General features: G+C 37.8%; 1 protein-coding gene across 3 annotated transcripts; it reads left to right on the top strand.

Moving 5' to 3' along the window:
• Window positions 1-242: 242 nt before the first annotated feature.
• Window positions 243-24,859, top strand: FRRS1 (ferric chelate reductase 1). Of its 3 annotated transcripts, none has more exons than XM_084211211.1 (17): window positions 243-322; window positions 10,348-10,499; window positions 13,002-13,197; window positions 13,426-13,562; window positions 13,944-14,038; window positions 14,730-14,880; window positions 15,713-15,892; window positions 16,741-16,839; window positions 17,355-17,502; window positions 17,908-18,024; window positions 18,799-18,914; window positions 19,179-19,265; window positions 20,165-20,262; window positions 20,432-20,490; window positions 21,117-21,260; window positions 22,352-22,413; window positions 22,519-24,859. In XM_084211211.1, exons 2-17 carry the CDS (start codon window positions 10,497-10,499, stop codon window positions 22,609-22,611), a joined length of 1,785 nt encoding a protein of 594 aa, XP_084067337.1. In that variant the 5' UTR covers window positions 243-322; window positions 10,348-10,496; the 3' UTR covers window positions 22,612-24,859. The 3 variants fall into 3 exon arrangements, with proteins under 3 accessions (XP_084067337.1, XP_084067339.1, XP_084067338.1); XM_084211212.1 differs by lacking the exon at window positions 243-322 and adding an exon at window positions 9,467-9,483; XM_084211213.1 differs by lacking the exon at window positions 15,713-15,892.
• Window positions 24,860-24,868: the final 9 nt, after the last annotated feature.

The following is a 24,868-nucleotide window of genomic DNA, read 5'->3' as shown; positions in this document are numbered from 1 at the left end:
CCATCCTGATAGGCTGCGCTGCTGAAAAAACATGATGTCAGCCAGAGTTTAAGTGCTATATATAGTGTGTGGACAAGACTACAAACTCCGTGGATCTGTCTTTGACTAAGAGGTAGCATGGTTTTTGAAAAAATCCCAAACACCAGAACAACACACCCCTGCCGCCTTGTTTTGCAGCATACTGTCATCCGAAGTGCTGACGCCATTCAGCACTTACCATTGCTTTCTATTGCAGTACACCTGGAACAATTGCTCCAGGCCTCTCACCACCGAAGTCATTAACTGCGCCCCAGTGTAAAGGTCAGCCTTGCAACATTGGAAGGTCAGTCTATTTTTATTTCCTAGAAATATGTTTTTAAAAAAGTGCTTCTCAATTTACAGTCACTGTGTCATACTGAGTTGTTTTTTTTTCTTCTCCTCGAAGGTGGCATATTTTGTGGAATTGCAAGGAGTCTACAAAACAATTTAGGCTTAACCATTTACTTCTAGCCATCCCATGCATACCCTTGTATTTTACTGCAGGGTATTTATCCAATTACAGTGCATTTAGGGAAAGTCCAAAGGTCTTGATATTCATGAAAACACTTCCACTCATTTCAACCTGAAGTCTTTTTATCATTTGGTAGCTTTTCTCCTTTATTTCTCTTTCACTTGCTCCTCCCTATGAAAATATCAAGAAATCTGTTTGTTCCTCATTACAGTTAATGTTTTTTGGTATTGTTGAGAAAGGTTTTCATGTTGGTGTAGGTGAATACGTCAACTTGTATACCCTTGACATATATAAGGTTTCCTAGACAGAATGGGGCAAAAAGGAAAAGCACCCCTGTGAGTGCAGTTCTCTTTACATTCACCTCATCAAGGCTCATTCAGATATGATTCAGATGTGATACTTACAATCTGAGTTATTTCACATGTCTATTTCCTGCCCAGTAGAATTCTCCCATTGGCCTTGTCTTTTCCAGCCCCCTTACTCTTTAGTCAGGTTGCTGGCCTGTGTTCATATACTGGACAGACTGGCACCTAGCAGAACCCTGGCTCTCCTGGCATGCTGGCTGTTTCCTCAGAATTGGATGTGTCCCAGAAAAGATGATACACCATAGAAATAGGAAATAACAGAAAGCTTCAACAGTTATGGAAGTCATAGGAACAAAACCAACTGAGGTAACTGAAAGAGATGTGGACCATCTTTTTTCTGGGGTCCTCTGCAAGCTTCAGTAGTTTGAAGTGACTGCAGTTGGTCTGCCACAGAGCCTTGCACAAATGTCTTTTCCAAGCTTGCTGTTGTCCTGTCACATACTGAAAATGGGCTGGGATTTAAAATTTCATGAGCTGCTTACATAGAGAGCAGCTCTAAGAGAGGGAGAGCAAATAATGCCTATGTAGCCAAGTGCTTTGCATAAATAGTTGAATACTCTGTGAAAAGTATAGTGCATGTTGAATACTCTGCGAAAAGCAAGATAGGAACTAAAAGGGCATTATTGAAGGCAATGTCTCTCCTGTTACTGAATTTTAAAATGTGGCTCTTTTGATTTCCTTACTCCATACAGAAATTCACCCTACCCTTACTAGGTTTGCATTGGCACCTTTCCTCTATATTTTGCATTGAAACAGATTTTGAAATGGAACCAGGTTTATGAAAAAAAAAATTAGTGTCTTGGACAAAAATCATTATGAAACCAAGCCTGAGCCAGTTATTTTGACATCATTTGTGACTGTAGCTAAACCAGATGTCAACAGTGTAAATAAAGGACTTGATTCATTACACAGCAAAAAAGTTTCCTAGGTACTGTGAAATCACTTAATAATTGGTAAAATTTATATACTTATAATCATTTAGTATAATTTCATTGGCTTTCAATTCAATGTTAAAAAAATACTGCTTCAAAGATAATTAATGTTGCAGGTCTCTTGATGAAGTGTAATCAGGAACAGAGCAGACTTCTCTAATCCTTTCTCCATCACCATCATCTCTTATGCTGGCCCATCCCTTGCAGACTTTGGGTCTGTGTTCATTTAGCAGAGCAATTGAACTTTGCTAACTGCTCCGTTGAGCAGTTTTTCTCTGTATGGAAGCAGCAAAACAAGTGCTACCTTTGAGCATTGCACTTTTGTCTAGAACACAGCCATCACCAACTGAGCATCTGCTACACTGGCATCTAAGGGTTGATTTTCATAGTGTCATTTAATCTTGTTTGCAGTTTCTCTGTGTGTGATTATGATATACCACAGCAGGAAATGATCAATACTTGCTTCAAAACAAGAGTGCATACCATATCAATGTCAATCATCAGGAAATAATTTTGCAGCAGTTTCAAATCTACTCCTACTGGAATTCTTCAGTCCTTTTACATACACCTTCCTAGTGGTCCTCTTTTCTTTCCTCCTCTTTTGCAACACAGTGTTACAGATCACTTATCCTAGTAGGGATGTCAATACACTTTGGGGAGCTTATCACTAGGTGTCACATCTCGCTAATGTCATACTGCTTATGCCTGTTGTAAAGGGTAAAAAGTACTCAAGTACTTTTAAAGGGTGAAAACACAGTGTGGGAACTTGGAATACTTACATGGTGGCAGCAGTTTTTTATTTTTAGTAACAGAAAAATAGTTCCCAATAACAACAGTAAAAGCCAACTAGCACAGAGAGAACTTAGCTGAACATCTAACTAAAACTAAAAGCAGATTCCTTTGGCCTGCGCACAGGAAATATGAGACTTTATAAAATTTAAAGTGAGCACATTTTTTCTCAATGCTCTGCACTCATGCTCTGTAAATTCATGAATAAGCACTGTGTTATTGTTCCAACAATAAGAAGCTTAAGAGGTGTTGAGTCTTCTGTCTAGCTTTTGTTTTCTAGTGGGGATTTCTCAACCAGAAATGCAAACTTGAAAGAAAGTTCCTTTTCTTTAAAAGTGTATCTCTGCAGTTTGGTTAAACTTATCTTTTCTGAGTTAGATCTTTGCCATGCAGTAACTGAAAACAAGTGCTTTCTCAGACAGTTACATGCTCAGCAGAAATTTGGATGTTCTTGGACATTTGAATCTAGTATTAAGTGAAAACATTCATGAGAACATTGATGTAATCATCCATAGCTTTTTTTTAAAAAGTCCCTTCTAAATGGCTAAACAGATTGCAATAGCCTGGTGGGCAGTGAATAAATGATAGGCTGGAATAAAAATGTCTCTTTAAGTCAGAAATCATATGAGATGGAGAGGCTAGGACATGAATCTATTTAGTTTGTCCTTACTGGCCTTTCATGTAAGGAAGTGTTTGACCTTTCAAAGATTAACATTTTGGATTTGTTTTCAATTCCAGTTTGGCCATTCTTTTACTGTGTGGCCTCAAACAATCAATGCTCTAAAATCCATGGTAAGTTAATTTTTAATCGAGTTTAATTTTTAATAGAAAATTGTAAAATTCAATGCAAATATCTTTAGAGAGGACCACATAAAATATCAATAAAGGTAGCTTTTCACATAAGTGCTTAAGATACATTTGACTGTGCTTTAGCTAACAGCATCACATTAGTTTGATATTAATAATCTGCAAATGTGTGACTTGGCAAACAAAACTATCTGAATTATATTCTTGTATCATTTAACTTAGTTAAGTTTAAAATTGATTCACATATACCTGGCCAATTTTTGTTGTAGAAGGAGAACTTATCATACCAGTGTGCTGAACCACTTCTGTCTTCCTGTGAATTGTTCCATACAATACTAGTGAGATATGCTGAGATTTAAGACTTCAGTGGATCTATTCCTAAATAGATTCCTAAACTGTAGCAATGTCTTATCAAGCACATCTATTTCCTCCTCAAAAATATATATTCAGGGTGTCTCTTGCACACTCCATCTCCTTTATGACGTTCCTTCCTAATATATCAAACCATACTGAGAATATAATGAATATTTTCCTGGTCCATTAAAATAATAATCTTTAAATCTTACCTAGATAGGTCTTTGAGTTCAAATGGTAACCAACTGATTTTTCTTTTCTGTTCTATATATTTGACATCTGATTTTTAAGCAAAGAAATAATTACATTAAGGTATGTGAAAACTATATTAGGCGCTGTAGTCCTGCTCTGTAATCTTTCAGCACAGGCAGAATTCAAGCCAGGGTAATATGAACAGGCTGACATGGGGTAATATATTGCAGAAGGAAAATATTTCACCAAATGTATGATGTACCACAAGCATTTGTTTTAAAAGATATTAAACAGGAGCAGGAAGAACAAGGAAGATGATGTAAGAGTGGTTTGCACTAGAGTGCTACAAAGCTGGAATTCAGACTGGCAAATCTTTTGCTTTACAGCAATCTGACCACAAAAACATTTACAATTGAACCACCTCCAAATGCTGCCAGAAAATAAAAAGTCCTTAGTGTTTGTCTCATTGATATCATCAGGTCTTTTGGTCATCCATGAATTTAAGGTTAGGATTACTGATGAGAAGTAGTTTGTCCATTACTGGGGAGTGGTTCCTATGTGAACACCCAGAACCTAGGAATTGCTGTTGCATTTTGGGACAAACTGCTGCTGCTATCCAGTTTTTATGAGTATCCTACCTCTGCACGAAGCACTGAGTCTCCATTTCAGCTGGAGGGAAGTGTTTCGTACAATAGAACAGCTTTGATATTTTGCTTCTGACAAAGTTTGGAACTTCCTTGGAGGTACTGGCTTCCAAAGTGACCATGTACTAACCTGACTGTGCAGGAGGCAGCTTTCCATAGCCTGTCTGGACTGGGTCCATTTACACCTTGTTTGATATTCTCCTCTGCTTATCCATTGAGGATTGCTGCTTATGGGACTTGAAAACCAGTATGAAAAAATCTTCTCTCCCTTCCTCTTCTCACAGCTCACAGTGTTGGATATGCTTTTTACCAGCCCTGTTATGGTCTGACCTGTTTATTAGCTTTTGAAAGTCTCTGCAAACCTTTAGGTGAGACTTGCTAAAGTAAGAGCTAAAATCCCTGCAGCCATTCCCATGCAGAGTACTCAAACATCATGGTTCTTCCACAGGGGCACTGGGCATGTTCTAAGAGGAATGTTGCTACAACTGACAGTGCTGAGCATCATCCCTCCAGGACTGCTTGTGTTTGAACCCAGAGCAACTGCAAAACCCACAGACATGCTGGGTCTGAGCAAAGAATGCACTTAAAGCCATGAAGGAGTCAAATTAGGAGCTGCTGAGAAAAGGTGAAGAAATGGAAATGGGTTGTCTGAGAAAGGATTTCTAAGATGAGATGAAAAAGGGTAGGAAAATTAGTTCCTAATCCAAGTGAAAGGGCAGAGGAAAAAAGCTTGGCGGGGGGGGGGGGGGGGGCAAAGGAGGAATTGAGATTGGCTGGCAAAGAAATGGATTGTATGAGAGAACGTTGTACGAGATTTCAATTAATCTTAGCTTGACATTATGAATTCTGTAATCAGGTCTAAAGTGCCTTACACTGAAGCACTTACAGGTCAATGCCTTTGCCAGCAAGCTCTTTGCTCCCTGTAAAGCAGAACAATAAAAACATATCACATCTTACTGATATAATGAAATTAATAATTTATAAAAGCATCACAGCAATAGTCAGAAAGTACAGAAAACTCAATAAAGTTAATAATGCAGTACTTTCATCAGATAAAACTTGATAGTGTGCGTTAGACAAAGCACTGACCCACATCACTTGAATGGGGTGAAATGATTTTACTGAAGTCCTTCATCAATTTATGTGTGTTGGCCACTGCACAAGTGGAGACTCTTAGAAAAGTGACAGGTTGTGTGTCATTTTCTCATAACACCCATACAGACCTGTCTCAAATTGATATCAGGGAACCAATTTAAATATTTCATTTCAGATAAGCGAGGAAGTACTTTAAAAAAAATCTATTTAAGTCATAGTGGACACATATTTTGGTAGAAAGCTATGGGGCAGGGACTTCAGCTATTGTGTCAGAATAAAGATGCGAAACGAAAGTAGGTTTCTGTGCAGTCAACTGGCAAATCTTATTTGACTGATTGGCTACTGCCACCAGGTGGCTTGTTACACTCATTGACTGAAAACTGTAAAATGCCTTTTACCTCTAGGTAAACAAGTATTTTCATTTAAATACAGTTCCAAGACTAAATTTTATGTGTGACACAAAAAAATTCTAAAATTAATGTGATTAGTAAAGAATCAAAAAATGCATGCAGTAGAAGGACATTTCTGAACATAAGGGGAATACTTTAATCTAATTTTTTTAATTAACAGTAAGTTGGTAAACTAGGTAAATATGAAACAGTGCCAAAGCTCAAGGGAAACGAAATTATTAATTATGGAGAAAAAAATCTCATCCTACATTGTGACTTTATCACAATTTATTTCCTTTTAGATGGTCAGGATTGTTTCAATGACTCAACATTCTCCTCTCTTTGGGAGGAAAAAACCCCACCATATACTGATTTGGTAGGAAGAATTCTTCATATCTAAGATAAAAATATTGTTATTAATTTCCTAATAAATCTTTAACGAAGACAATAATGCTGAAAGCAAAATCTTGAAATGCATGGTTTCGTATGTGTAGTTTACACAAGAGAGAGCTGAGTAAATATTGGTGCCAGGACTGTTCTCTTCTGAGAAAGCCTAGTATCCAGCATGTATTTAGCCAACTCCAATGCACTTTTTCAAACATATTTCAGTATTTCAAAATAGGTAATGCTAGTAACAAAAAATTATTTGATCCACTTATCCATCATCAAAACAATCTGGTAGGGATGCAGCCTTTTTGCACATCGCTTGATTTGAACTCCAGTGATGTTTTATGATGATAACTTGCCAGTAACATAGAGCTCAATGCACATATATGAAACTTGAGCAAGGTCTGACCTAAAATGCCACAGTTTTGCTGAATAGTTAGCTTAATGCCTTAGAGGAAAGTTGATTAGAAGGAATTATATAGTAGCATGGGTTCTCTTCAATGGCTTATTGTTTTCCATATAGCTTTGGGCTTAAAAAATAGAATAGCTATAAGTATAAACCTTGGACTGCACAATAGTTAATTTCCAAAATTATATATATTTACTTAATTGCTTTATTGGTTCTTAAGCAAGAGAAATTCCCTTTTATATACTTGGAATGAAGTCTCCTTTATGAAATTCCTGTTGCTTTCAAAATTATAAGCTTTCACTTACTTCCTTAAGTGCCTATAATAAACCATGCAAAAATCCTCATCAGCTTCTTTTCACATTAGATGTTCTTTCATTCGTTTGCCACTTGACATCCTCATTCTCTGACACAGTCAATAGTAGGTTACACAGCTTTATCTCTCCAGGCTTGCAGGAAGATTCAAACCCACCCCCAGCCCTCTATGTCTCTATCTCACTTGGTTAAGGTAGAACATCTGCTTTGAAATAAATACAGAATTGTTATGAACACACTAACAACAGTTGCAGTACACTTTACAAAGAAGATGCAGCTGTGGACTTTTTATAGTTCATATACCCTAATGCATTCTGTTTACTTTATACTGGATGTCACAATTAACAAATTAGCAAGCAGTACCCTTTCGTAGAAACATTTTCATTAAGGTTGCAGAACTATTGATTTTACTATTTTTTTTAAGGAGACTGGTGTGTTTGAAAAGAACCCTTTCAGACAGATCGAGGATTGCCCGTGCAGTAGTATGGGGATTTGTACCCAGTAGTTACAAAGTTGGTTTTTTTCTTCTCCCTGGTTCTCTTGGTGTTATCTTGGTTTTCTTGCTTTGCAGCTCTTTAGCAATAGCTGACATCTTTTGAAATAAGAGAAGCTATACAATGATAAGCAAAACAGTATTCCCTCCCTTACCCTCTTTACTTTTCACAGAAAAATCATTTTTTCTTCTTAAACTCTGATAACCATTTCCAACAGAATTGTAGCTTGCATTTTCATCCCTCCTTGTGAGTCTTAATAATGAAATTACTTCCGTATATACTTATATATATTATAATATATATATTATAATTATATTATATATTATATATATATATATTATAATTATAATATATATATTATAATATATATGTTTCAGACATATATACCCCATTCTGTCAATGAGCCAAGACCCTAAAATAATATCTTAAAATATTTGTATATTAATTCCACTGTGAAAGTTATGAACCTAAATATTGTCAAGAATAGTGGTCTCTCTGGTCACCAGTTGTCTTACCGTAAATATATTTATGTTATTATTTGTCTTACTAATAATGTATCTATATTAGGTAAAAACACACAGGCACATAATAAAGCATGTATGTAGTTAGGCCTGCAATTTTATCAAACTCTTTCATATATGGGAACTTTATGAATGTAGTTGTACACAGATTTTTTTTCCCCTCCCAGCTAGGGGGAAATAGCCATATTTCACTTTTACTTCAAGCTATTGCTTATGCTTTATGTTTCTTTATGTTCAGTTACTGAACACTGAGTGAGATCTCAGCTTCCCAGTAACTCCCATGAGCAAGATAATACAATTAACAGTCAAATATTTTTTCTGATTAGGCAAAGTAATCCCTTACTGTTTTTCATATTAAATATATTTTTTAATATGTTACCACAGGATACCTCTAAAGGTTAATGCTGTTTTTATGGAAACTGAGAAGAGAGTGAATACTAACAAGAGCATTTCCTAGTCGCTCCTATTTTAGTAGATAGTTATTATTTTTTAGAAAATATGACTAAATTAATCGTACTAAGGTCTCTAGAACTGCTCAGAACTAGTAGTAAGCAACTGAATCACTATAGCTCTCCAGTAAAGGTGTTTTTTAACACAAACACAATATTTCTATGCTGCGGGAGGACAAAATTCCTGTTGGATTTCTAAGTAGTTGTCTTTTTGTGTAACTTCATGAGCAAATGAGAACTTGGATTTAAACAATACAGGAGTCAGAGAAGCCTGTGTAAGCAATTGCAGTTTCTGCCAGCAAAGCCCCAGTTACAGCCAGTATTTATTTGCTTTCTTGATAAGAAAGGCCTGATTTTGCAAACCAGTATATGTGACCACCTTTCGGCCCACGAACAGCACCGCTAATGAGCTCTGCAAGCTTTGACAAGGGCAATCTCTCAGTAAAACTGCAGCTGTTAACGCAGGACGCCCATCCAGCCGGCCGGCGGTGGGACGCTGTAGAGAAATGAGACACTCTAACACCTTCCAGGGCCCCGGCGGGCAGCACCTGGGGCGGGCACACGGAGCGTTCGCGGCTCCGCCCCGCGGCCGCCCCCGCAGACAGAAAAGCGCCGCGGCCGCGGCGGAGGCTGGAGCCGATGAAAAGGTTGGTTGGTTTGGCTCCTCGCTCCCTTTTCTGCTGGAGTGGTGCCGGAGAGGAGAGTAAGGCTCCCTGGGTCAAGGGCGTGCGGCGCTGAGGAGCTGCTCTAGCCTTTGTAGTCGTGCTTTGGTTAAACTGATGTCAGTGAGTGCTCAAAGTGGGTCCTGCAAGCTTTTTGGAAAGTGTATTTGCTTAATAGAACATCTGCAGCAGGTATGCAGCAAAGTAAAATCTGGTGGTGTTTTTAGGGCGCCGTGTAGATGCTGCCTTTCATGCAAGATTTCTGAATTGCTTTAGAGACAATTCTTAAACCTCTGTGCCTTAATGAGTCAAGGTAAGCTATGGCTTATTTTATCTGGAAGCCATGCCACCCACGTTCCTCTGGTATCTTTTTTGCTTCTTGTTATGAGAATATTAGTTTCTTATTTTGTTTCTTTGTTAATGTGCATAGGAGATGGCTCTAATATAACTGTGACAGTAAATGTGCTCATGCTATAGTTGAAGTTACTTGTTGGGATAACAACCTACATCTTTTTAGGTCAGTCTGCAACTTTGGGCTCTTCATATAGATAAAGTTTGCAAGCTTGGGGCCCTGAAGATTCTATGCTGCCCAAGTAAAATCATTAAAGCAAATAAATGAGCGGGACAAAATCCTTGCCTCCTGTTCATTTTTGGTGAGATATATGGAAAAAAGAGAAAGTTACCATATTTTAAAAATTGCTTATTCTTCTTCTAAAAGGAAGTGTCTATTTGATTGGGAGTAAATGTATAATGAGATTTAAAATCATGCTGCAAATTTATGTCAACTAATACTTGGAGGAAGAAGGTATCAAAAGTTGATTGTAGGTTCCCCCTGCCTGCCCTTAACTGCACCAGAAGATAATTAAGTAATTACTTAGTATGAACCTCTTTGAGGTCTGGGGAAGTGTCTGAAAAAGCAAAGGAAGCTGCAGGGTCAGTGTTTCATTACAGCTTCATGTATTACAGCTGAATTGGGGGGAGGCTGTATAAAATATATGCCTGAAGATGCTCTCATAAACCTTATATTTTTTGTGTGTGTACTGTTTCTTTTTTCAGACAAGCTTCCTGGATACGGTAAAGGTTAATACAGTTAGATGCAAATCAAATAGAAGATATTACAAAGTCATATAAATTGTTTTACTACAAGCAGAGAGCCAGTGGCAGTTTTACTCAGGATTCATCACTGTAACAGAGGGACTAGCTGTATGGTAAGTACCTACACTCAAAGGGTTACAAAAAAGAATTTTGAAACACATATGCCCTTGAAATTCTCTTTCCTAGAAAGAACACAATGCTGAGGTGTGTATTTTTTGTGTGCATGGGGGCTGTGTGTGCTTATATATTAAAAGTCATGAATTATTATGAATTTGTTTTCTTCCATGCTCAATACAGCTGTCATGATATGACCACCTTTAATGAAGCAGAAGAGGCCAACCCAAACTCTTTTTGTGAACTGGACAGCAACACTGTCTTCTTTCCCTTTGTCGGGGTTATTTCTAAAGGAATGTGTCGTAAAGCCCTTATATTAATATAGCTTATTCCCCTTCAGGTGGTTCTTTCCTTTTTTGTTTGCCCTCTTGTCTGCTCAGGAGACATTTCTGTTGCTGGTAGTTTTGTACCTTTGAGCTGGCAGTATGTTGCCTTGACTGTTGTCTCATCTCTTCCTCCTCTCTGAAGTTAGTTTTAGATTTCAGACTAGCCAGCTAATGGAGTTAAACAGCTGAAAGAAGATAAATTCTATTGAAGAGGTCCTGAGTTGGAGTGTGAACATTGTGCTCATGAGCTATTAGGCCACCTGCAGGTACCGTAGGAGTTATTTTCAGCACAGGAAGAAGCAACTTACAACTCTGTTTACCCCAAATATTTTTCAGATCTTGATTTTTTTTTTTTAATTCTATTAATCTCTACTTAATCTTTTTCTTCTGCCAGCTTTTGAGTCAATTGAATCTGATAAGAATATTTCTTGTTTCCTTTGCATCCCTACCACATCCTCTGCTGCTTAAAGCAGAATACTACTCTTTTTCTTGTCTCTGTGATATGCAGCCTTAGCTCTTCTTGTTTTGAAATTTTCTCTGGTACATGTAATTGTACTGAACCTTTGTCTTTAGCTTTCTATAGTTGTCTTTAACTTAGTATAGCAAATCAATTAGATGTAATCTTTTGACAGTTTGGACAAGTGTTTGAACTAGAAGGAAATACTTGAACTAGAAGTTAGAGATATGATCATAATGTTATTTTGAATATTTGGGAGGAGTTGAGTGTTGAGAGAGGTTAGAATTTTCTAGTTCTTGAAACCTAACTGTTCAACACACTGTTACCTCTGATTTTCTTCTATTTAGTGGTGTAAAGTTGCTGAGGAGCCCATATGTTGAAGTACTAATAGAGCATTGCATTGGAAATTGTGGATTTCCATGTATGAGAACTTTGGAAGAGTTCATGTTGATGACTCCTATGGTGTAAGATAATGATGTGCCTTGTCTTCATTTGACTGCTTTTTAGGTATCAGGAGTTCAGTCTGAAATGGCTCTGTGTGTTTATCTTCATGGCCATCCATGCTGTCAGGGAACTTCATAACCTGATACATCTTATCACTTGCGGCAAAATGGGCATGGCCCTTCCAGAAGGCAGACCAACTTGCCTGGTCTATGTTCCACCAGAGCTGATAACTCACTTCTTGTGCCGAAGGACTGAAAGTTTCTCTCTGTTCTCTGGCCTTTTGGATGTGGAAACGCTGTCTTTTGTTGGCTAAGGTGTTCTGTAAACCACAGTACAGCTGTAAGCCCTGCATGCTACTGGAACAGTAAAACAATTGCCACAGCTTTTATGAAAACAGTATTGTGGTGGGGCAAAACATTTTATGATGGAAGCTGAGGTTAGGGGTTCATATAACTGTTTCAGGATCTGGAGTCCTACTATCCTTTGTCTTTCGTGCATGCTGTTCCCTCGACAAGAGTGTGACAAACCAAATCCATTGTTTGACTAATTGTCTAGAGGTCTAATATCGTAAAGGAAGAGTTCAATGGAGAAGTCTTGTGCTTGTCTGCAACAAACTTACATATTTCTTTGTCTAAATCTTCATACCAAATTCTCACTCTTGCATGTATAAAATTTATTTCTGGCATTTGGCAACTTTAGTTTCCCTGCAGAAAGAAGAACTTGTTACTGGGGAATTATTTGTCATATGTGAGGAAATAGACGTAGGTTGTGGAAATAAAAGGCAGTCTGTAATGATGCAAAATTTGAAGCTGTGATTAATAAAAATGGGCTTGATACTAGCTGTGTAGTTCCTCAGTACTGTCGACCTTTATATATCTGTGAAGCATATTTGAAGACCTGTCTGTCCTATGCAGATGTTTAAGGAACTTGATTTTTTTTTTTTTTTTTTGAGAGAACAGAAAAGGGATTGGCAAAAGACATTTTAAAAGAAAAGTGCTGTCAAAATGCATGGAGGGAAATAATCCATCCAGTGGATGGAGGAATCCATCGACAGCCTGTAGGTGGCCTGAAATATGGTTTCTGAACATTCTAACAATGTCTGGCAGTTATCAGAAGCAGAAGTTATTCAGAAGCTGGGAGTGGTGTCTTCTCATGAATGCTTTTTTTGAACATGGTTTTGTATTCTACTATTTAACTGATCTCTAAGGAGGAGTAGTGACCTATAATGTAAATATTTGTTGTGTTTAATTGCCTGTAAATTTTATTTTATGCAGATGGAGCTGCCTGGTTTTGCTGTTGCTGTTTGGATGTTTGTTTGCCTCTATGCATCTGTGGTTGGCTATCCAAATGGAAGAGTAAGAGAAGCCTGTACTAGCATGGTACCCTGTCATGGTAGCTCTCCTCAGCTGTCACCTGAGCACACCATTACAGTGAATGGGACTGAATTTAAACCAGGGGACAACATAGAAGGTATTGTGTCAGTTGCAGCTGAAGAGTTTAATTTATTGTTGCTTTGTATTATAGTATGTCTTTCCTCAGTTTTCTATACTGGATTTATCTAAGCACTTGACTCTTGTTTAGGTAATCTATTAACCATCATTCAGTACTTGTAAAATGAGTGTCTGGTAGTCATTGTTGAAATACTTCCTTCTTCCTCTGGAGAAGAGTTAAACTTCCCTATTCTTCTTCTTGCTTTAGTTCATCTGTCTGGACCAGATTTTGAAGGATTTTTCATACAAGCCCGGGATGCGGAACACCTGGATAGCCCTGCAGTTGGTTCTTTTGTGTTAGCTGACCGGAGACGTTCTCAGCTGCTGACATGTGGTCGTACCAAGGTAGAGTCCAGTGCAGTACAATTACTCAGTGGGCACTGAGGGGCTTGTTCCATCTCTTCATCCTCTTGTTGTCAAAAAGTGAAACATTTCCTTACTAAGGAAACCTCACTATTTCTGTATAAATGCTGCATGGATCTCTAGCTCATTGCTGGAGTCTTCTGGATTGAAAGTCCTTCCTTGTAGTCTTGAAGTTTGTTAGTATGAGTAAGTTGCTGGGGAACATGATCACCTGAGCTGATCATGGCTGGGGAAAAGCCAGTTGCACTGGGGTAGTGCAGTGTAACTGCAGTGTCTCTGTAGGATTTAGCTGCAGCCTCTGCTGACTGTGTTAAGTATCAAAATGTGTATCCACTGTGTAATTCTTGATATATGTGTTTTCAGAATTCAGCTGTCAGTCACACAAATAAAGCAAAAAAGAAAGACATAAAAGTTTATTGGATTGCTCCTGAAGATGCTCCAAAACATGTACAGTTTCTGTAAGTAAACCTAGTATAGATTCTAATTTATTAAAATGCAGACAAGGTAAACCTGTACCATTGTCTGTCAAATATTGTCCAGCAACTGAAAAGCCCTTGGGTCCAATGACCTGAAAAGTCAACATCCCATACTTGCTGCAGAGTCTGTGTTAATGCAGACACATTTTTAGGAAGAGCTTGAAGGTGATTTTTTTTTTTCTTTTCTTTTTCTTTCCTTTTTTTTTTTTCTTTCTCCTTTTTTTCTCCCAGGGAGAGTATAAGGGGATTTGAAGATTGGTTTCTTTAGTCTTTCTAGCCACCCTCTCACTTCTCATACCTGCAATGTACACTTAAGAATCTTTCTCTTTGCTGTACCTAACTAAGTGGTATGTATACCCTCCTGCTACACTACTAGCTTTTTCTGAACTACAGGATAAAAGCAATGCAACTATTCTCTGAAGTTCTGATCTATGCCATAGGCATGAAATGTTTCTTATATTCACTGCAGCATGTGGTATTATGTTTTAAAATTCTTTTTCTAAGATTTAAGATACTTTTCTACTTCAATCCCTGAAATGGTAGAGGTCTCCATAGAGATGAGGGTTTTACAAATAATTTCTGTGAACTACAGATTATTTTCCTTTTTGGTTTAAAGTAGCAGCCAACTACAAATATATACAGTAATGACTCTGTGTGTATTGTGTTTTTTAAGAGCCACAGTTGTGAAGAAATACAGGATTTTCTGGGTAAAAATTCCAGGTCCCATTATTTCTCAGCCTGAAGTGCTGTCCCCAACACCACCTTTGCATGCAACATCAGAGGCTATGTCAACTTCACACCCAGTTTCCTACATATCAAAGCCAGTAAGTAATGATAAAGCTAAATCAGGCAACCTTTAATGCTTGTGGTGAATGGAATTTTAGATGACATTGATACAGCCTGTTAACAGAAAAGGAGAGATGATGGATGAATGACTTTGATATTTAAGGTTAAGAACATGACAGCTACCTTTAGGTGAGTTGCCTTTGCAGGATCAAATGTTCTCATGCCGCACACAGGTGAGAAGATTAACAGAAAATTTAGAAATTAATGATCAGAAAATATTATGCATACTTCCCATGAGAGATGGGGAAAGACTTAATCTGGTCTTGACTAATAACTTCCTATTTAACAACTGCAGGCTCAGAAGCTTTCCTTGCTGAGTTCATCTGTGCTACTGACTTTCATTGCCAAGTCTTGAATGGATCGAGCAAGCATTGCTATTTGATCCAGGATAACTGTGGCTTATAATCAATGTATTTTCTCAATGTGTGTCAGTGGAGTTTCTACTTTAAAAAGCAAGCATAAAGCTGTAGTACCCTTATTTTCTTTCTCATCTTATTTTATTAGACCAGAGGAAGTTGTTAAATTTCTTAAATATTAGACCAGAGGAAGTTGTTTTTTCTGACGTTCTTGCTGACTTTTCAAAGTTATTATATTGTGATGTCTTGAAAGTGAAAATTCAACTCATATTTATGTTGGAATTCACCATCATTTTACTTAGTAGTCCTAGGGTAATTGTAGACATGGATTAAGATATGAGTGTGTAGACACAGATGATGTTGTTCCTTGTATACTTTTTTCCACCATGGGTAAAAAGGAGGAAGAAAATGGAAACTCATTGCTCACAATTTGTTTGTTTGCTTAATTGTCTAGTTTAGTGCATCGGGTTGTGGAATGACGAAGTTCTGCATTAGGAACCCTACAAACTGTGACCCTGGGAGTGCTTCATGTTTTTTTCTATCCTTCCAACAAGAGGGGAGTTCAGTTTTTATTGAAATGAGTGGTCCAAGTGAAGGATATTTAGCATTTGCATTTTCCCAGGACCAGTGGATGGTGAGTGTTTTATTTTCCATAGTTGCTTTTGTGATGTTAGTAAAGTTTAAATGGAAATGCATATGGAAAATGGAATTACTGTCAGATGTCACAAAAAGTGTGACTCTCCCATAGTGCTTAAGACACAGGTTGTTTCTTGTAGGTGACTATTTACTTTAAGCTCAGGACTGAATAACTGCAGTAGAATTTCCCTGTAGATATCTCTTATGGTAGAATTCGGCCTGTCTGAAATCAGTCTCTACCTATCCAGAAAATCTTACCTCTCTGAAATGGAGTTGTTCAGAAAACCATTTGCATTTGATCCTTGAATGTTACTCCTATACAAACAGCCTTAAAAATATTGAAAGATACTTCTTTCTGACTTATATTAAAGTGAAGGGATGATGCTGTTGACAAATGCATAATACATAAGCTGCTCGTTGCACAAAGGAGATGCTGTTTACATTTATCTCCCTAGTGCAGGAACACTTGGTTCTATACAGCACTTTTTTTACAGCTGTGCAGGAAAAAATCTTGTAACTGAAGTGGGTTTTAAGGTAGCTCCAACATCCATCTCTGTCTTGTCTGGTCAATTTGATAAATTTTTAATAATTAAAGAAACTTCTGATAATATGGTTGTTACTCTGGGAGGGGAGAGTGAATCATAATGCATGTTTCTATTTGTCATCTCTTTGACTTATTGTGCTTCCTCAGTAATAATACTGACGTGCTTGGAAAATGGGGAATTACAGCTTGATAACTATAAAAATCTCTCAGGTCTTACTGCTTATATAAAATCAAAGACATTTTGGAGACTACCAGTGGTGTTTTTTATTGGGCTATAGATATTTTTCTTTTCAACTCTGCAGGGTGGTGATGATGCTTATCTGTGTGTTAATGTGGATCACCACATTCACGTGAGCACTGCCCGTCTGAAGGAGCGCAGTCATCCTCTCTTGGATTCGGAGGTATGTTTTAAAACAACCCAGACACTTCACAGATGTAGCTTTGAAGTAAGGCATGCTGCTGCTTTGTACTTTTGTTTGGCACAGTAGGTGTAAATACTGAGGTGGATCCATAATTCTCTAAGGTGAGATTGCTTGGACTCTTACTTCCTAGTGTTAACTTTTGAAGTCTACATTTAATTTGTAAAGCTACTCATATGATGGGAGCTCAGTCTTTTTAGAAACTTTGTCCCTATTATTAGTCTGTCCCTTTGCTAGAACTGCAGCTGCAGCTAGTATGGCCTGAGTTAAACATTGTTGTGGGCTGTAAAAATTAGTGATAAGTTCAAACCCTAAGTTGCTATGTTGACTTACTGACTTAGCTCTTGTGTGCCAATTCAGAAGGGATCCCCTTTCCCTGGATAATTTAAATTTTTTCTTTATATATCAGTGACACTCTTGTCTTTTGCAGGGTTACTTTTAAGCCAGTTACTCAGCCAGTCTGAAAACACTGGGTATTAATATGTCCCATTTTACAGAATGCCCTTGAAGATGTGTCGTGGAGGCTTGCAGATGGTGTTCTTCAATGTTCGTTCAGAAGGGGGATTCGTCTCCCTGCTTATAAAGGGAGATTTAATCTGGATACCAGTTACTACATCTTTCTGGCAGATGGGGAAGCTAGTGAAGGTAAGCTTGACTTACATATGGTTGCTTTTCTTTTAACAGCTCCAAATTAGTTAGTAACCCTTCTGTAAGAAATGGCTTAGATCAGTATTGGTGTCTGAACTAAGGTTTCCAAGCTTGAGGCCTTTAATTTGATCACCTTTACTGCTTCTCTGGATCATGGGTTTCCTTGTGGAAGTTTTTGCAAATTTACTCATATGTGTTTTATTTTCTGTAGCTGGGTGAGTTGTATTTTGCACATTAAGGATGCAGGATGGCTTGGATATGTAAGGCTCTTGCCATATTGTGTGTTAGCTTGTATGATTATGTGCAGTGGTCACAACAAGGCTTGAATTCATGAATGAGGAATGGGCACACAAGTGCAGTGGCTTTCATTAGCAAGAAATAAATCACTTTGTCACTGCTCAGGTGGACTCATATACAAACATCGTCGTCAGCCCCTGGTCACCAATGGACTGTACAACATCACAGGCCTTCCTCAGGATATTGGAGGTTCCCGGGCCCCACGGCTTATCAAGGCTCATGGTAAGCTGCGGTTTCTAGTTTTGTCTCCCAGTTCTAGAGTTGCTGAGACTGGAAGGTTATATTGCAGGGTTATTCCCTCTTGTGTTTCTGGCATTTGCGTTGTATATTCTGTTGGCTAGCAAGATCTCATACTCTGGTGGCAGAGCGAAGTTCCTGATTTTTTTGTTTCAAGAACAGTGTTGGAAGATTTTTCTTGCCCGGGAAAATGAACCCACCATTGCCTTTTCCCTTAAATTTAAAACTGGGACTTGTTTATCTCTTTCTCTCTATTTTAAGTTGTTGTAGTTGCTTTTTTGGTTTAGTTCTATTTGAAATGAGAAACTACTTAACTGGCAGTCTGGAGCCATTGAAGTTAATGGGAATTTTTTCTCCCACTCTACTGGACTTCAGTACAGGTCCATGATCGAACTGCCACTCACTCTTTGTCACACAGATTGTAGCATTGTCATCTTTCATCCTCTGATGTCTGAGTTGGTGATAGAATGGTTTCTCTCACCAGTATGTACAAAGTGTATTAGCATGTGTGAAATGTGCAGTAGCCAGAGCTGCTCTGTTGTGTGGGAAAAGTATGATTATCTTTTGCATGGATGTTTCTGTTCTTTAGCAAGATAAAGGCTATAAAGCTGTAGCCTGGACCTGGTGGTATGTTTTTAATTATTGATCAATTCTAGCCATGTGCATATGGACTAAACAATTACATAGACTTGGAAGTTGTATTCATGTGCACTTAAATTACCTATCATTTACCTTGTGTTTGTTTTTCCTATTTTTCAGGAGCGCTAATGTTTGTTGCTTGGATTGCCACAGTTAGTATTGGTGTTATTGTTGCACGATTCTTCAAACCTGTCTGGTCTCACTCATTCCTTTTTGGAAAGGAGTTGTGGTTTCAGGTGGGCAAAATCTCCACATATCTCCAGCTCTATTTTCTAGCACTTTTGCAAGAAGAATTACAAACCTACTAGATCCAAGAAAAAGACTAAACATACTATAATCTTATAAAGTGGAACAATTAAAAATCAGAAGTTCACCTACTTTACTAGTAAATATTAAGTCTAAAGTGAGGATTAAAGTCATCTTTTAACTGTCGGTCTACTTAATGTGTTTTAATGATGTATTAATTGTAGAGTTTCTAAAAGCAAATTTAACTTTTCTAGGTGCATCGAATGCTGATGTTGACCACAGTCACGCTTACAAGCATTTCTTTTGTGTTGCCTTTTGTATACCGAGGAGGTTGGAGCCAAGTAAGTGTGTACTTTTTGTCTTGTTTGTTAACTGAAAGGTAAAGGTGGGACTAAAAGAATGAGGAAGTCCACTGCCAGTTCTTATGACTATTTCTAACCAATTTTCTGTGAAAGCTGTTCTTAAGTAGGCTGATTTCAAATTTTGGCAGCCCAGAAGAGGAATTTTGTCCCCTTTAAAGTACTGCTGAAAAAATGTTGGTGTTTTCCTTCCTTCCTCTTTCTCCTAAATAACTTCTTTGCTCACAGTTTTTTAATGTACTATTTTGGTCTTACTGTTTCCTTAAAGAATATGATCTTGGGAGGGGAATAAGGATGTGATGGCTGACATTAGCATGGTAAATCTGCTGGGAATGAGGGTTTTTGTGAACTTAGACATAACAGTGAGTGATAAGCTTAGTCTGGAGCAGTAGCTACATAGAGATTGTATACCAGTTGCTGTCACCTGTATTCTGTTTGATGCAAGGTCACATCACAAGTTGGAAAGTCTAGAGAGTATCTGAATTCAAGGTGGAAGAATATGGTCATCATCTTTTTTGGGTGAAAGAGAAGACCAGTGCTGGGATGAGTTATAAAATAGGCCTATCCTAGAGACACAGGATTGAGGCTGGAGAGCTTTGGGCTATGGTTTCTATAGTCATGTTAGTCTGCTCTTCAGCTGGTAGAATTTCTCAATACAGCAAAAATGTGGGACAGGCCCTGAGTGGCCATACCAGTGTGTCTGCTACCAAGGCAAACAATCTCCATCTGGCTGCAGGGCAGCTTATTGTGTCCTGTTGCCTCTGCCAGTGCTGCTCCATTGTAACTTACTAATACAATAACAAATACAATTTGCAACTTTCTGGTGTCTTTTCTCTCTGTTTATATAGATATGATATTTAAGAAAAATGTCTTCTGTTTAGCAAGCAGGTTTTCATCCTTATCTTGGCTGTGCAGTGATGGCTTTGGCAATCTTTCAACCACTTATGGCAGGTTTCAGACCATCTCGTCATGCACCAAGGTACAACTGACTCATTAAATTACAGCCGCAGGAATTAAATGTGACTGTTTCTTTAAATATTCTTTTTACAATGGAAAGTTTTTCTGTTTGAAAGTAAAAGATGTTCTTTGGTTTCTGACCCCTTCTCCCAATGGTGTAATCAATAAAATGGTGTTTCATTGTTTTATAGGAGGCAACTGTTTAACTGGTTTCACTGGAGTACTGGTACAACAGCTAGAATATTAGCTGGTGAGTGGAAGTAACTAACTCCCATTTAACTGATTTAAAGAAGCTTTGCCCTTTGTCTGGGCCGTTGTTCATTTAAAACATCTATGTACATCCAGTCCAGGCATGTCTGAAGGTCGTATTTCTTGGCCATCTTTTTTGTGATTTTTAAGGGGCCATTGGATACAACTTAGAGAAAAAGTGACTTTAAAACCAAACAAATGACTGACAAATCTGAAATTCCTCTGTAATGAGGACCTGTCCTTATCTTCATAATTTCTTTTTGTCTTGGAAGATATGAGAATAGTGTTCTTACAGTAGCATAGTTCGATGTTATTGAATGGGAGACAGGAATTTTACTTACAGATTTAGAAGCTGGGTTGAATTCTAATAATAGAGGCAAGCTTCCACAGCAACCTTAAGCACTAATATTGTGGTGACTGGTGACTACCACAAAAGACCAAAAAACCCCCTTTCCCCCCCCCCAAAAACACCTCAACAACCTTTAGCTGTGTGAGCTCCTTTAACATCGTTCCTCAAGCAGTTTTAGGTAATTCATGGGAAATCTATTTAAAAAGCATTGATAGAATTTTTAAAGCACACTGGCACAACATTCTTATTGGTTTTTTTATCTTGTTTTTATTGAATAGTTGTGACTATGTTCTTGGGAATGGATCTGCCAGCACTTGACCTGCCAGACCCATGGGACACCTATGCAATGATTGGCTTTGTAGCTTGGCATGTTGGTACTGATGTTCTTCTGGAAATACACAGCTACTGTCTCGTTCGTAAAGGTACACACCAGCAAAGCTCCTGCTGTCTCCTTGCTTGCTGAGAATGAAACCAGCATGGATGGAATTTCAGGAGGTGTTCTTTGGCTTCTAACATGGAAGCCCAAAGGGAGTAACTCTTTAGTAGTGTCGTATCTTCTGTAGACAAATGAATATGGAAGAAAACCAGTTTTTAAGACAAAAGTGTTCTAGAAGAGTGGGTTTTCTGCCATTTTAAATAGTACCTTCTCATTTCTCAAACCGTAGTTCATAGGGGGCTAAAATGTGCAGACTGAAATATGTAAATATTTTCTGAGACTCTATTACTTTTTGCCATAATTTTGACCCCAGGTGGGTATTTTAAGTCCAGATTAATTAATGCAGATTTAATCTTCATTTAATTGTTGAAAAATTACTGTTATTGCAGGAGCAAGCTTGAATGCTTGCTATTTTCATTGTCTGGGGAAGGAATATGAAGTCCTGACTCCCATATTCTAGGGAAGAGATGGGTAGTAACTTCATTAGGAATTGTTATCTTCACTGGCTGGTGTCACAGAGAGGTGGTTGACTGCACATGTGAATGACCTGGGTCTAAGGCTGAGATGCAACAGCAGAACTGAAGAGTAATTAATTAAGTCTGTGTAAGGTGGCATGTGGAGAAGGAGTGGTTATAAGAGACGTGAATTTAAATTTAAACTGCAGTAATTACTTCCTAGAAATAGGGAAAATTACCCTGAAATGTTTGGACAATGAGTGTTCTCATGTTGGCTAATGAAAATACTTCTTATGAAATCCAGTTATCTTAAAATATAAAAAGAAAAAGTGTTAGTTCAAAACTCAGTGTTTTGATTATTCCATCTAGCAAGAGACGAAATGTTTTTTAACTCCAGTGTTCAGAATTTACATTTTGTAGGTCAGCGCCAGTATGATTTTTCATCTGTGCTGTGACTGTGATAGTAACAGGTCCTGAAATGTCAAATGAAACTCCCAAGTCCTTTTCAGATTTGATGCTATGTAAGACTTAGTCACAGGATCAAGACTTTTGCAGTTTAAAAATGAAACCCCCCTTCCTCTTAAGGGCAGACTTGACTTCTGTTTTTTCTTCCCATGAACAGTTGAAGTGATAGAGGATGACAGAGTACAGATACTGCAGTCACTCACATCTGCCGAAGCAGAGGTGAGTCACAGTTTGGTAAATTACTACTGTGAAATGGGATGATTCTTCATTTAAACCAATAAAAAGACTGACTGTTCAATGACTTTTCTTCCCCTTGTCTTGCAGGGTCGTCTGTTTAAACAGATCGTGTTAACCATCTATGTCTGTGGAAATATAGTATTCCTTGTTGCCTTCCTGGTAGCAATCAACCAAGTATGAAATAAGTATTTGAGAATTTTGTGACAAAATACTGTGCAGTTGAAAAATCTATAACTTTTTTCTCTACATGGTCCTGAAGATATAATTGAAGAAGAACAACAGTACATGTATGTCTTGCTCAGTGTTAGGGAGATCTGGAATTCAAATCTAGAGAGAAATCCTGCAGTCCTACAAAAGCTGTCTTCTGATGGGACTTTTAATGGGAACCTTTGTCTGAGTGAGGAATTAAATCTCTATTTTTTAAACACACTAGTTAACTTGATTGAAGGTTTTAGGTGAAAAGAAGACTGAGAAGATGTGACAAAAATGTGGTTTGGGTAGTCATTTCCGTAAACCTTATGTAATTATTCTTTGGGGAACTGATAAGATATGACTGGTCTGGATTTATCTGTGCCCTTTACTGTGTTCTGTTATGTGATATGCCAGCTTCCTGCTCTTGACAGTTTTGTGCATAAAGAAGCCCCCAACCAAACAAACCTCAAAACTTAGTGAAAGATTGTCACAAATTCAGGTTGATGAATGAACTAAATGGATAAAAGTAAAATGTAAAAAGCACTGTCTGCTCTAAGAGAACTTCAGTACTTTAGTAAAAACACCATTTGCCTTACTCAGAATACTGTTCTGTCTTCTAAATCATACAGAGAAAACATGTTTGCAATATAAATGCATTAAAACCTATAGTAACTTATCTAAAACTCAAACCAGGAAGAACCTAGCTCTGTTTATGGATTTCTGTTTTACTCTCTTTGGTTGCTTGAGGCTTCTGAATTACTTAACTGTATAAATAAGATGGATTTATGCCAACTGATGCTTTAATGGAAGTGAAAACACTTGCTCTGGAACGTTGCAGTTGTATTTGTGCTATTGAGAGAAACATAAATTGGGAGCTAGATTGACTTCAGAAGAAGAAGCTTCTATTAATGTTAAGTCAGAGTCCTTTGAGCTGGCATATCTAGAAGACAGAACTATAAGAATTCTATAACAACTCTATTCTGAAAGAATATTGGAGGGCAATTTTTTAGTCAACAAAAGGTTTCTCCAAATATATGAACTAGGTACAGAGACTAAAAGGAGACTATATTGTTTCACATTTTTGGTTCATGGTTTGCCTAAGTATGGAAGGATACTCTTAAAATGACATTTTGGAAATGAAACCTTAATATGCTTTGAAATTGTATTTTGTGGCTCTGAAGAGCTTGCTCCCACACATCTTCATTTTTCTTACTGAAAATAATTGATTTTTAGTTGTAGCAATTCAAGGTATGTTTTTCAGGTAAGCATACTAAGCTATCTGGTAATGAAGATGTTGGGAGGATTGGATAGAAGAGTGAGGCCTGACTTGGTATAGACTTTCACAGCAACATCTCTACAAGTGTGGCCAGCTCTAAAATACTTGTAGGTGAGGGTCAGGTGACCAAAGCTGTCTGGTTCTGTCTCTTTCTCCACTTTCCCAAGTCCATAAGTGCGGCCTGTTGCATGGACAGGTAATACTCAGGAAGCTGCATATTTGTTTGTCATCAGTGATCTTTTTGGCTGCTCAGGTATCTGATTTAGCCATAAGGGCATTTATGGAGCGGGGATTAATCCCTTTGTCAGCAGCAGCTGACTGTGAATGAGTCCAGGTTGAATCATCTCTCTTAGGGAAGTCATGTGCAGACTGGGGAAGGGGGGACTATGAAGAAATGAGTCACAACCCAGGCCGAAGGACAAGGAGCATGGGGTCAGCTGGGTGGGTGTGAGGTCTTTTTAGAGAACTCTGATCTCAAAAAGCCTGAGAATCTCAGGCTCATCTACTCAAGTTTTGTGGGACTCTTTCATCTACTATGAATTTATAGAAGAAAAATCACTCAACCTAGGCATGACTGTCGGCTTTTTAAGTTAAGGTTAATGCCAGATTCTTTCTATAATTGCTGTACTGAGGGTTGTTTCATGTGAGAATGAACATGGGTTTTAAAACATGAATGTAAATATCTCAATAAAAGTTCTTGTCCCTTTTAGTAATGTGAAAATGCTGTCAAAAGGAAGCTGGAAAAGTCTTGTCTAGGAGCAAAATGGATTGTCTGTTTTTTGTGGATGTTGTTTTATAAATTACAGCTGTGTAAATCTTTCTGGAGAAACTATTATTGAAATTGAATGTTAAAATAGTTTCACTTTTTAAAGCAGTTTCTTTTCCTCAAGAAGAAAAAAGTTTCCTTGTTCCACATCTAATACAACTTTTAAATTGGCAAAACTGTCAGTTGTTCTGGATAAATTTTTT

Source organism: Fringilla coelebs, assembly GCF_963513975.1.
Source record: "Fringilla coelebs genome assembly, chromosome: 9".
NCBI classification, from domain to species: Eukaryota; Metazoa; Chordata; class Aves; order Passeriformes; family Fringillidae; genus Fringilla; species Fringilla coelebs.
This window is presented reverse-complemented; position numbering and strand designations above follow the sequence as displayed.

What these genes read in the sequence shown, in the direction of transcription:
- FRRS1 (XM_084211211.1), top strand. An exon ending in CCATCTCGTCATGCACCAAG is followed by an intron (nt 20,263 to 20,431) that starts GTACAACTGACT and finishes ATTGTTTTATAG; the next exon opens with GAGGCAACTGTTTAACTGGT. An exon ending in AACAGCTAGAATATTAGCTG is followed by an intron (nt 20,491 to 21,116) that starts GTGAGTGGAAGT and finishes TTTATTGAATAG; the next exon opens with TTGTGACTATGTTCTTGGGA.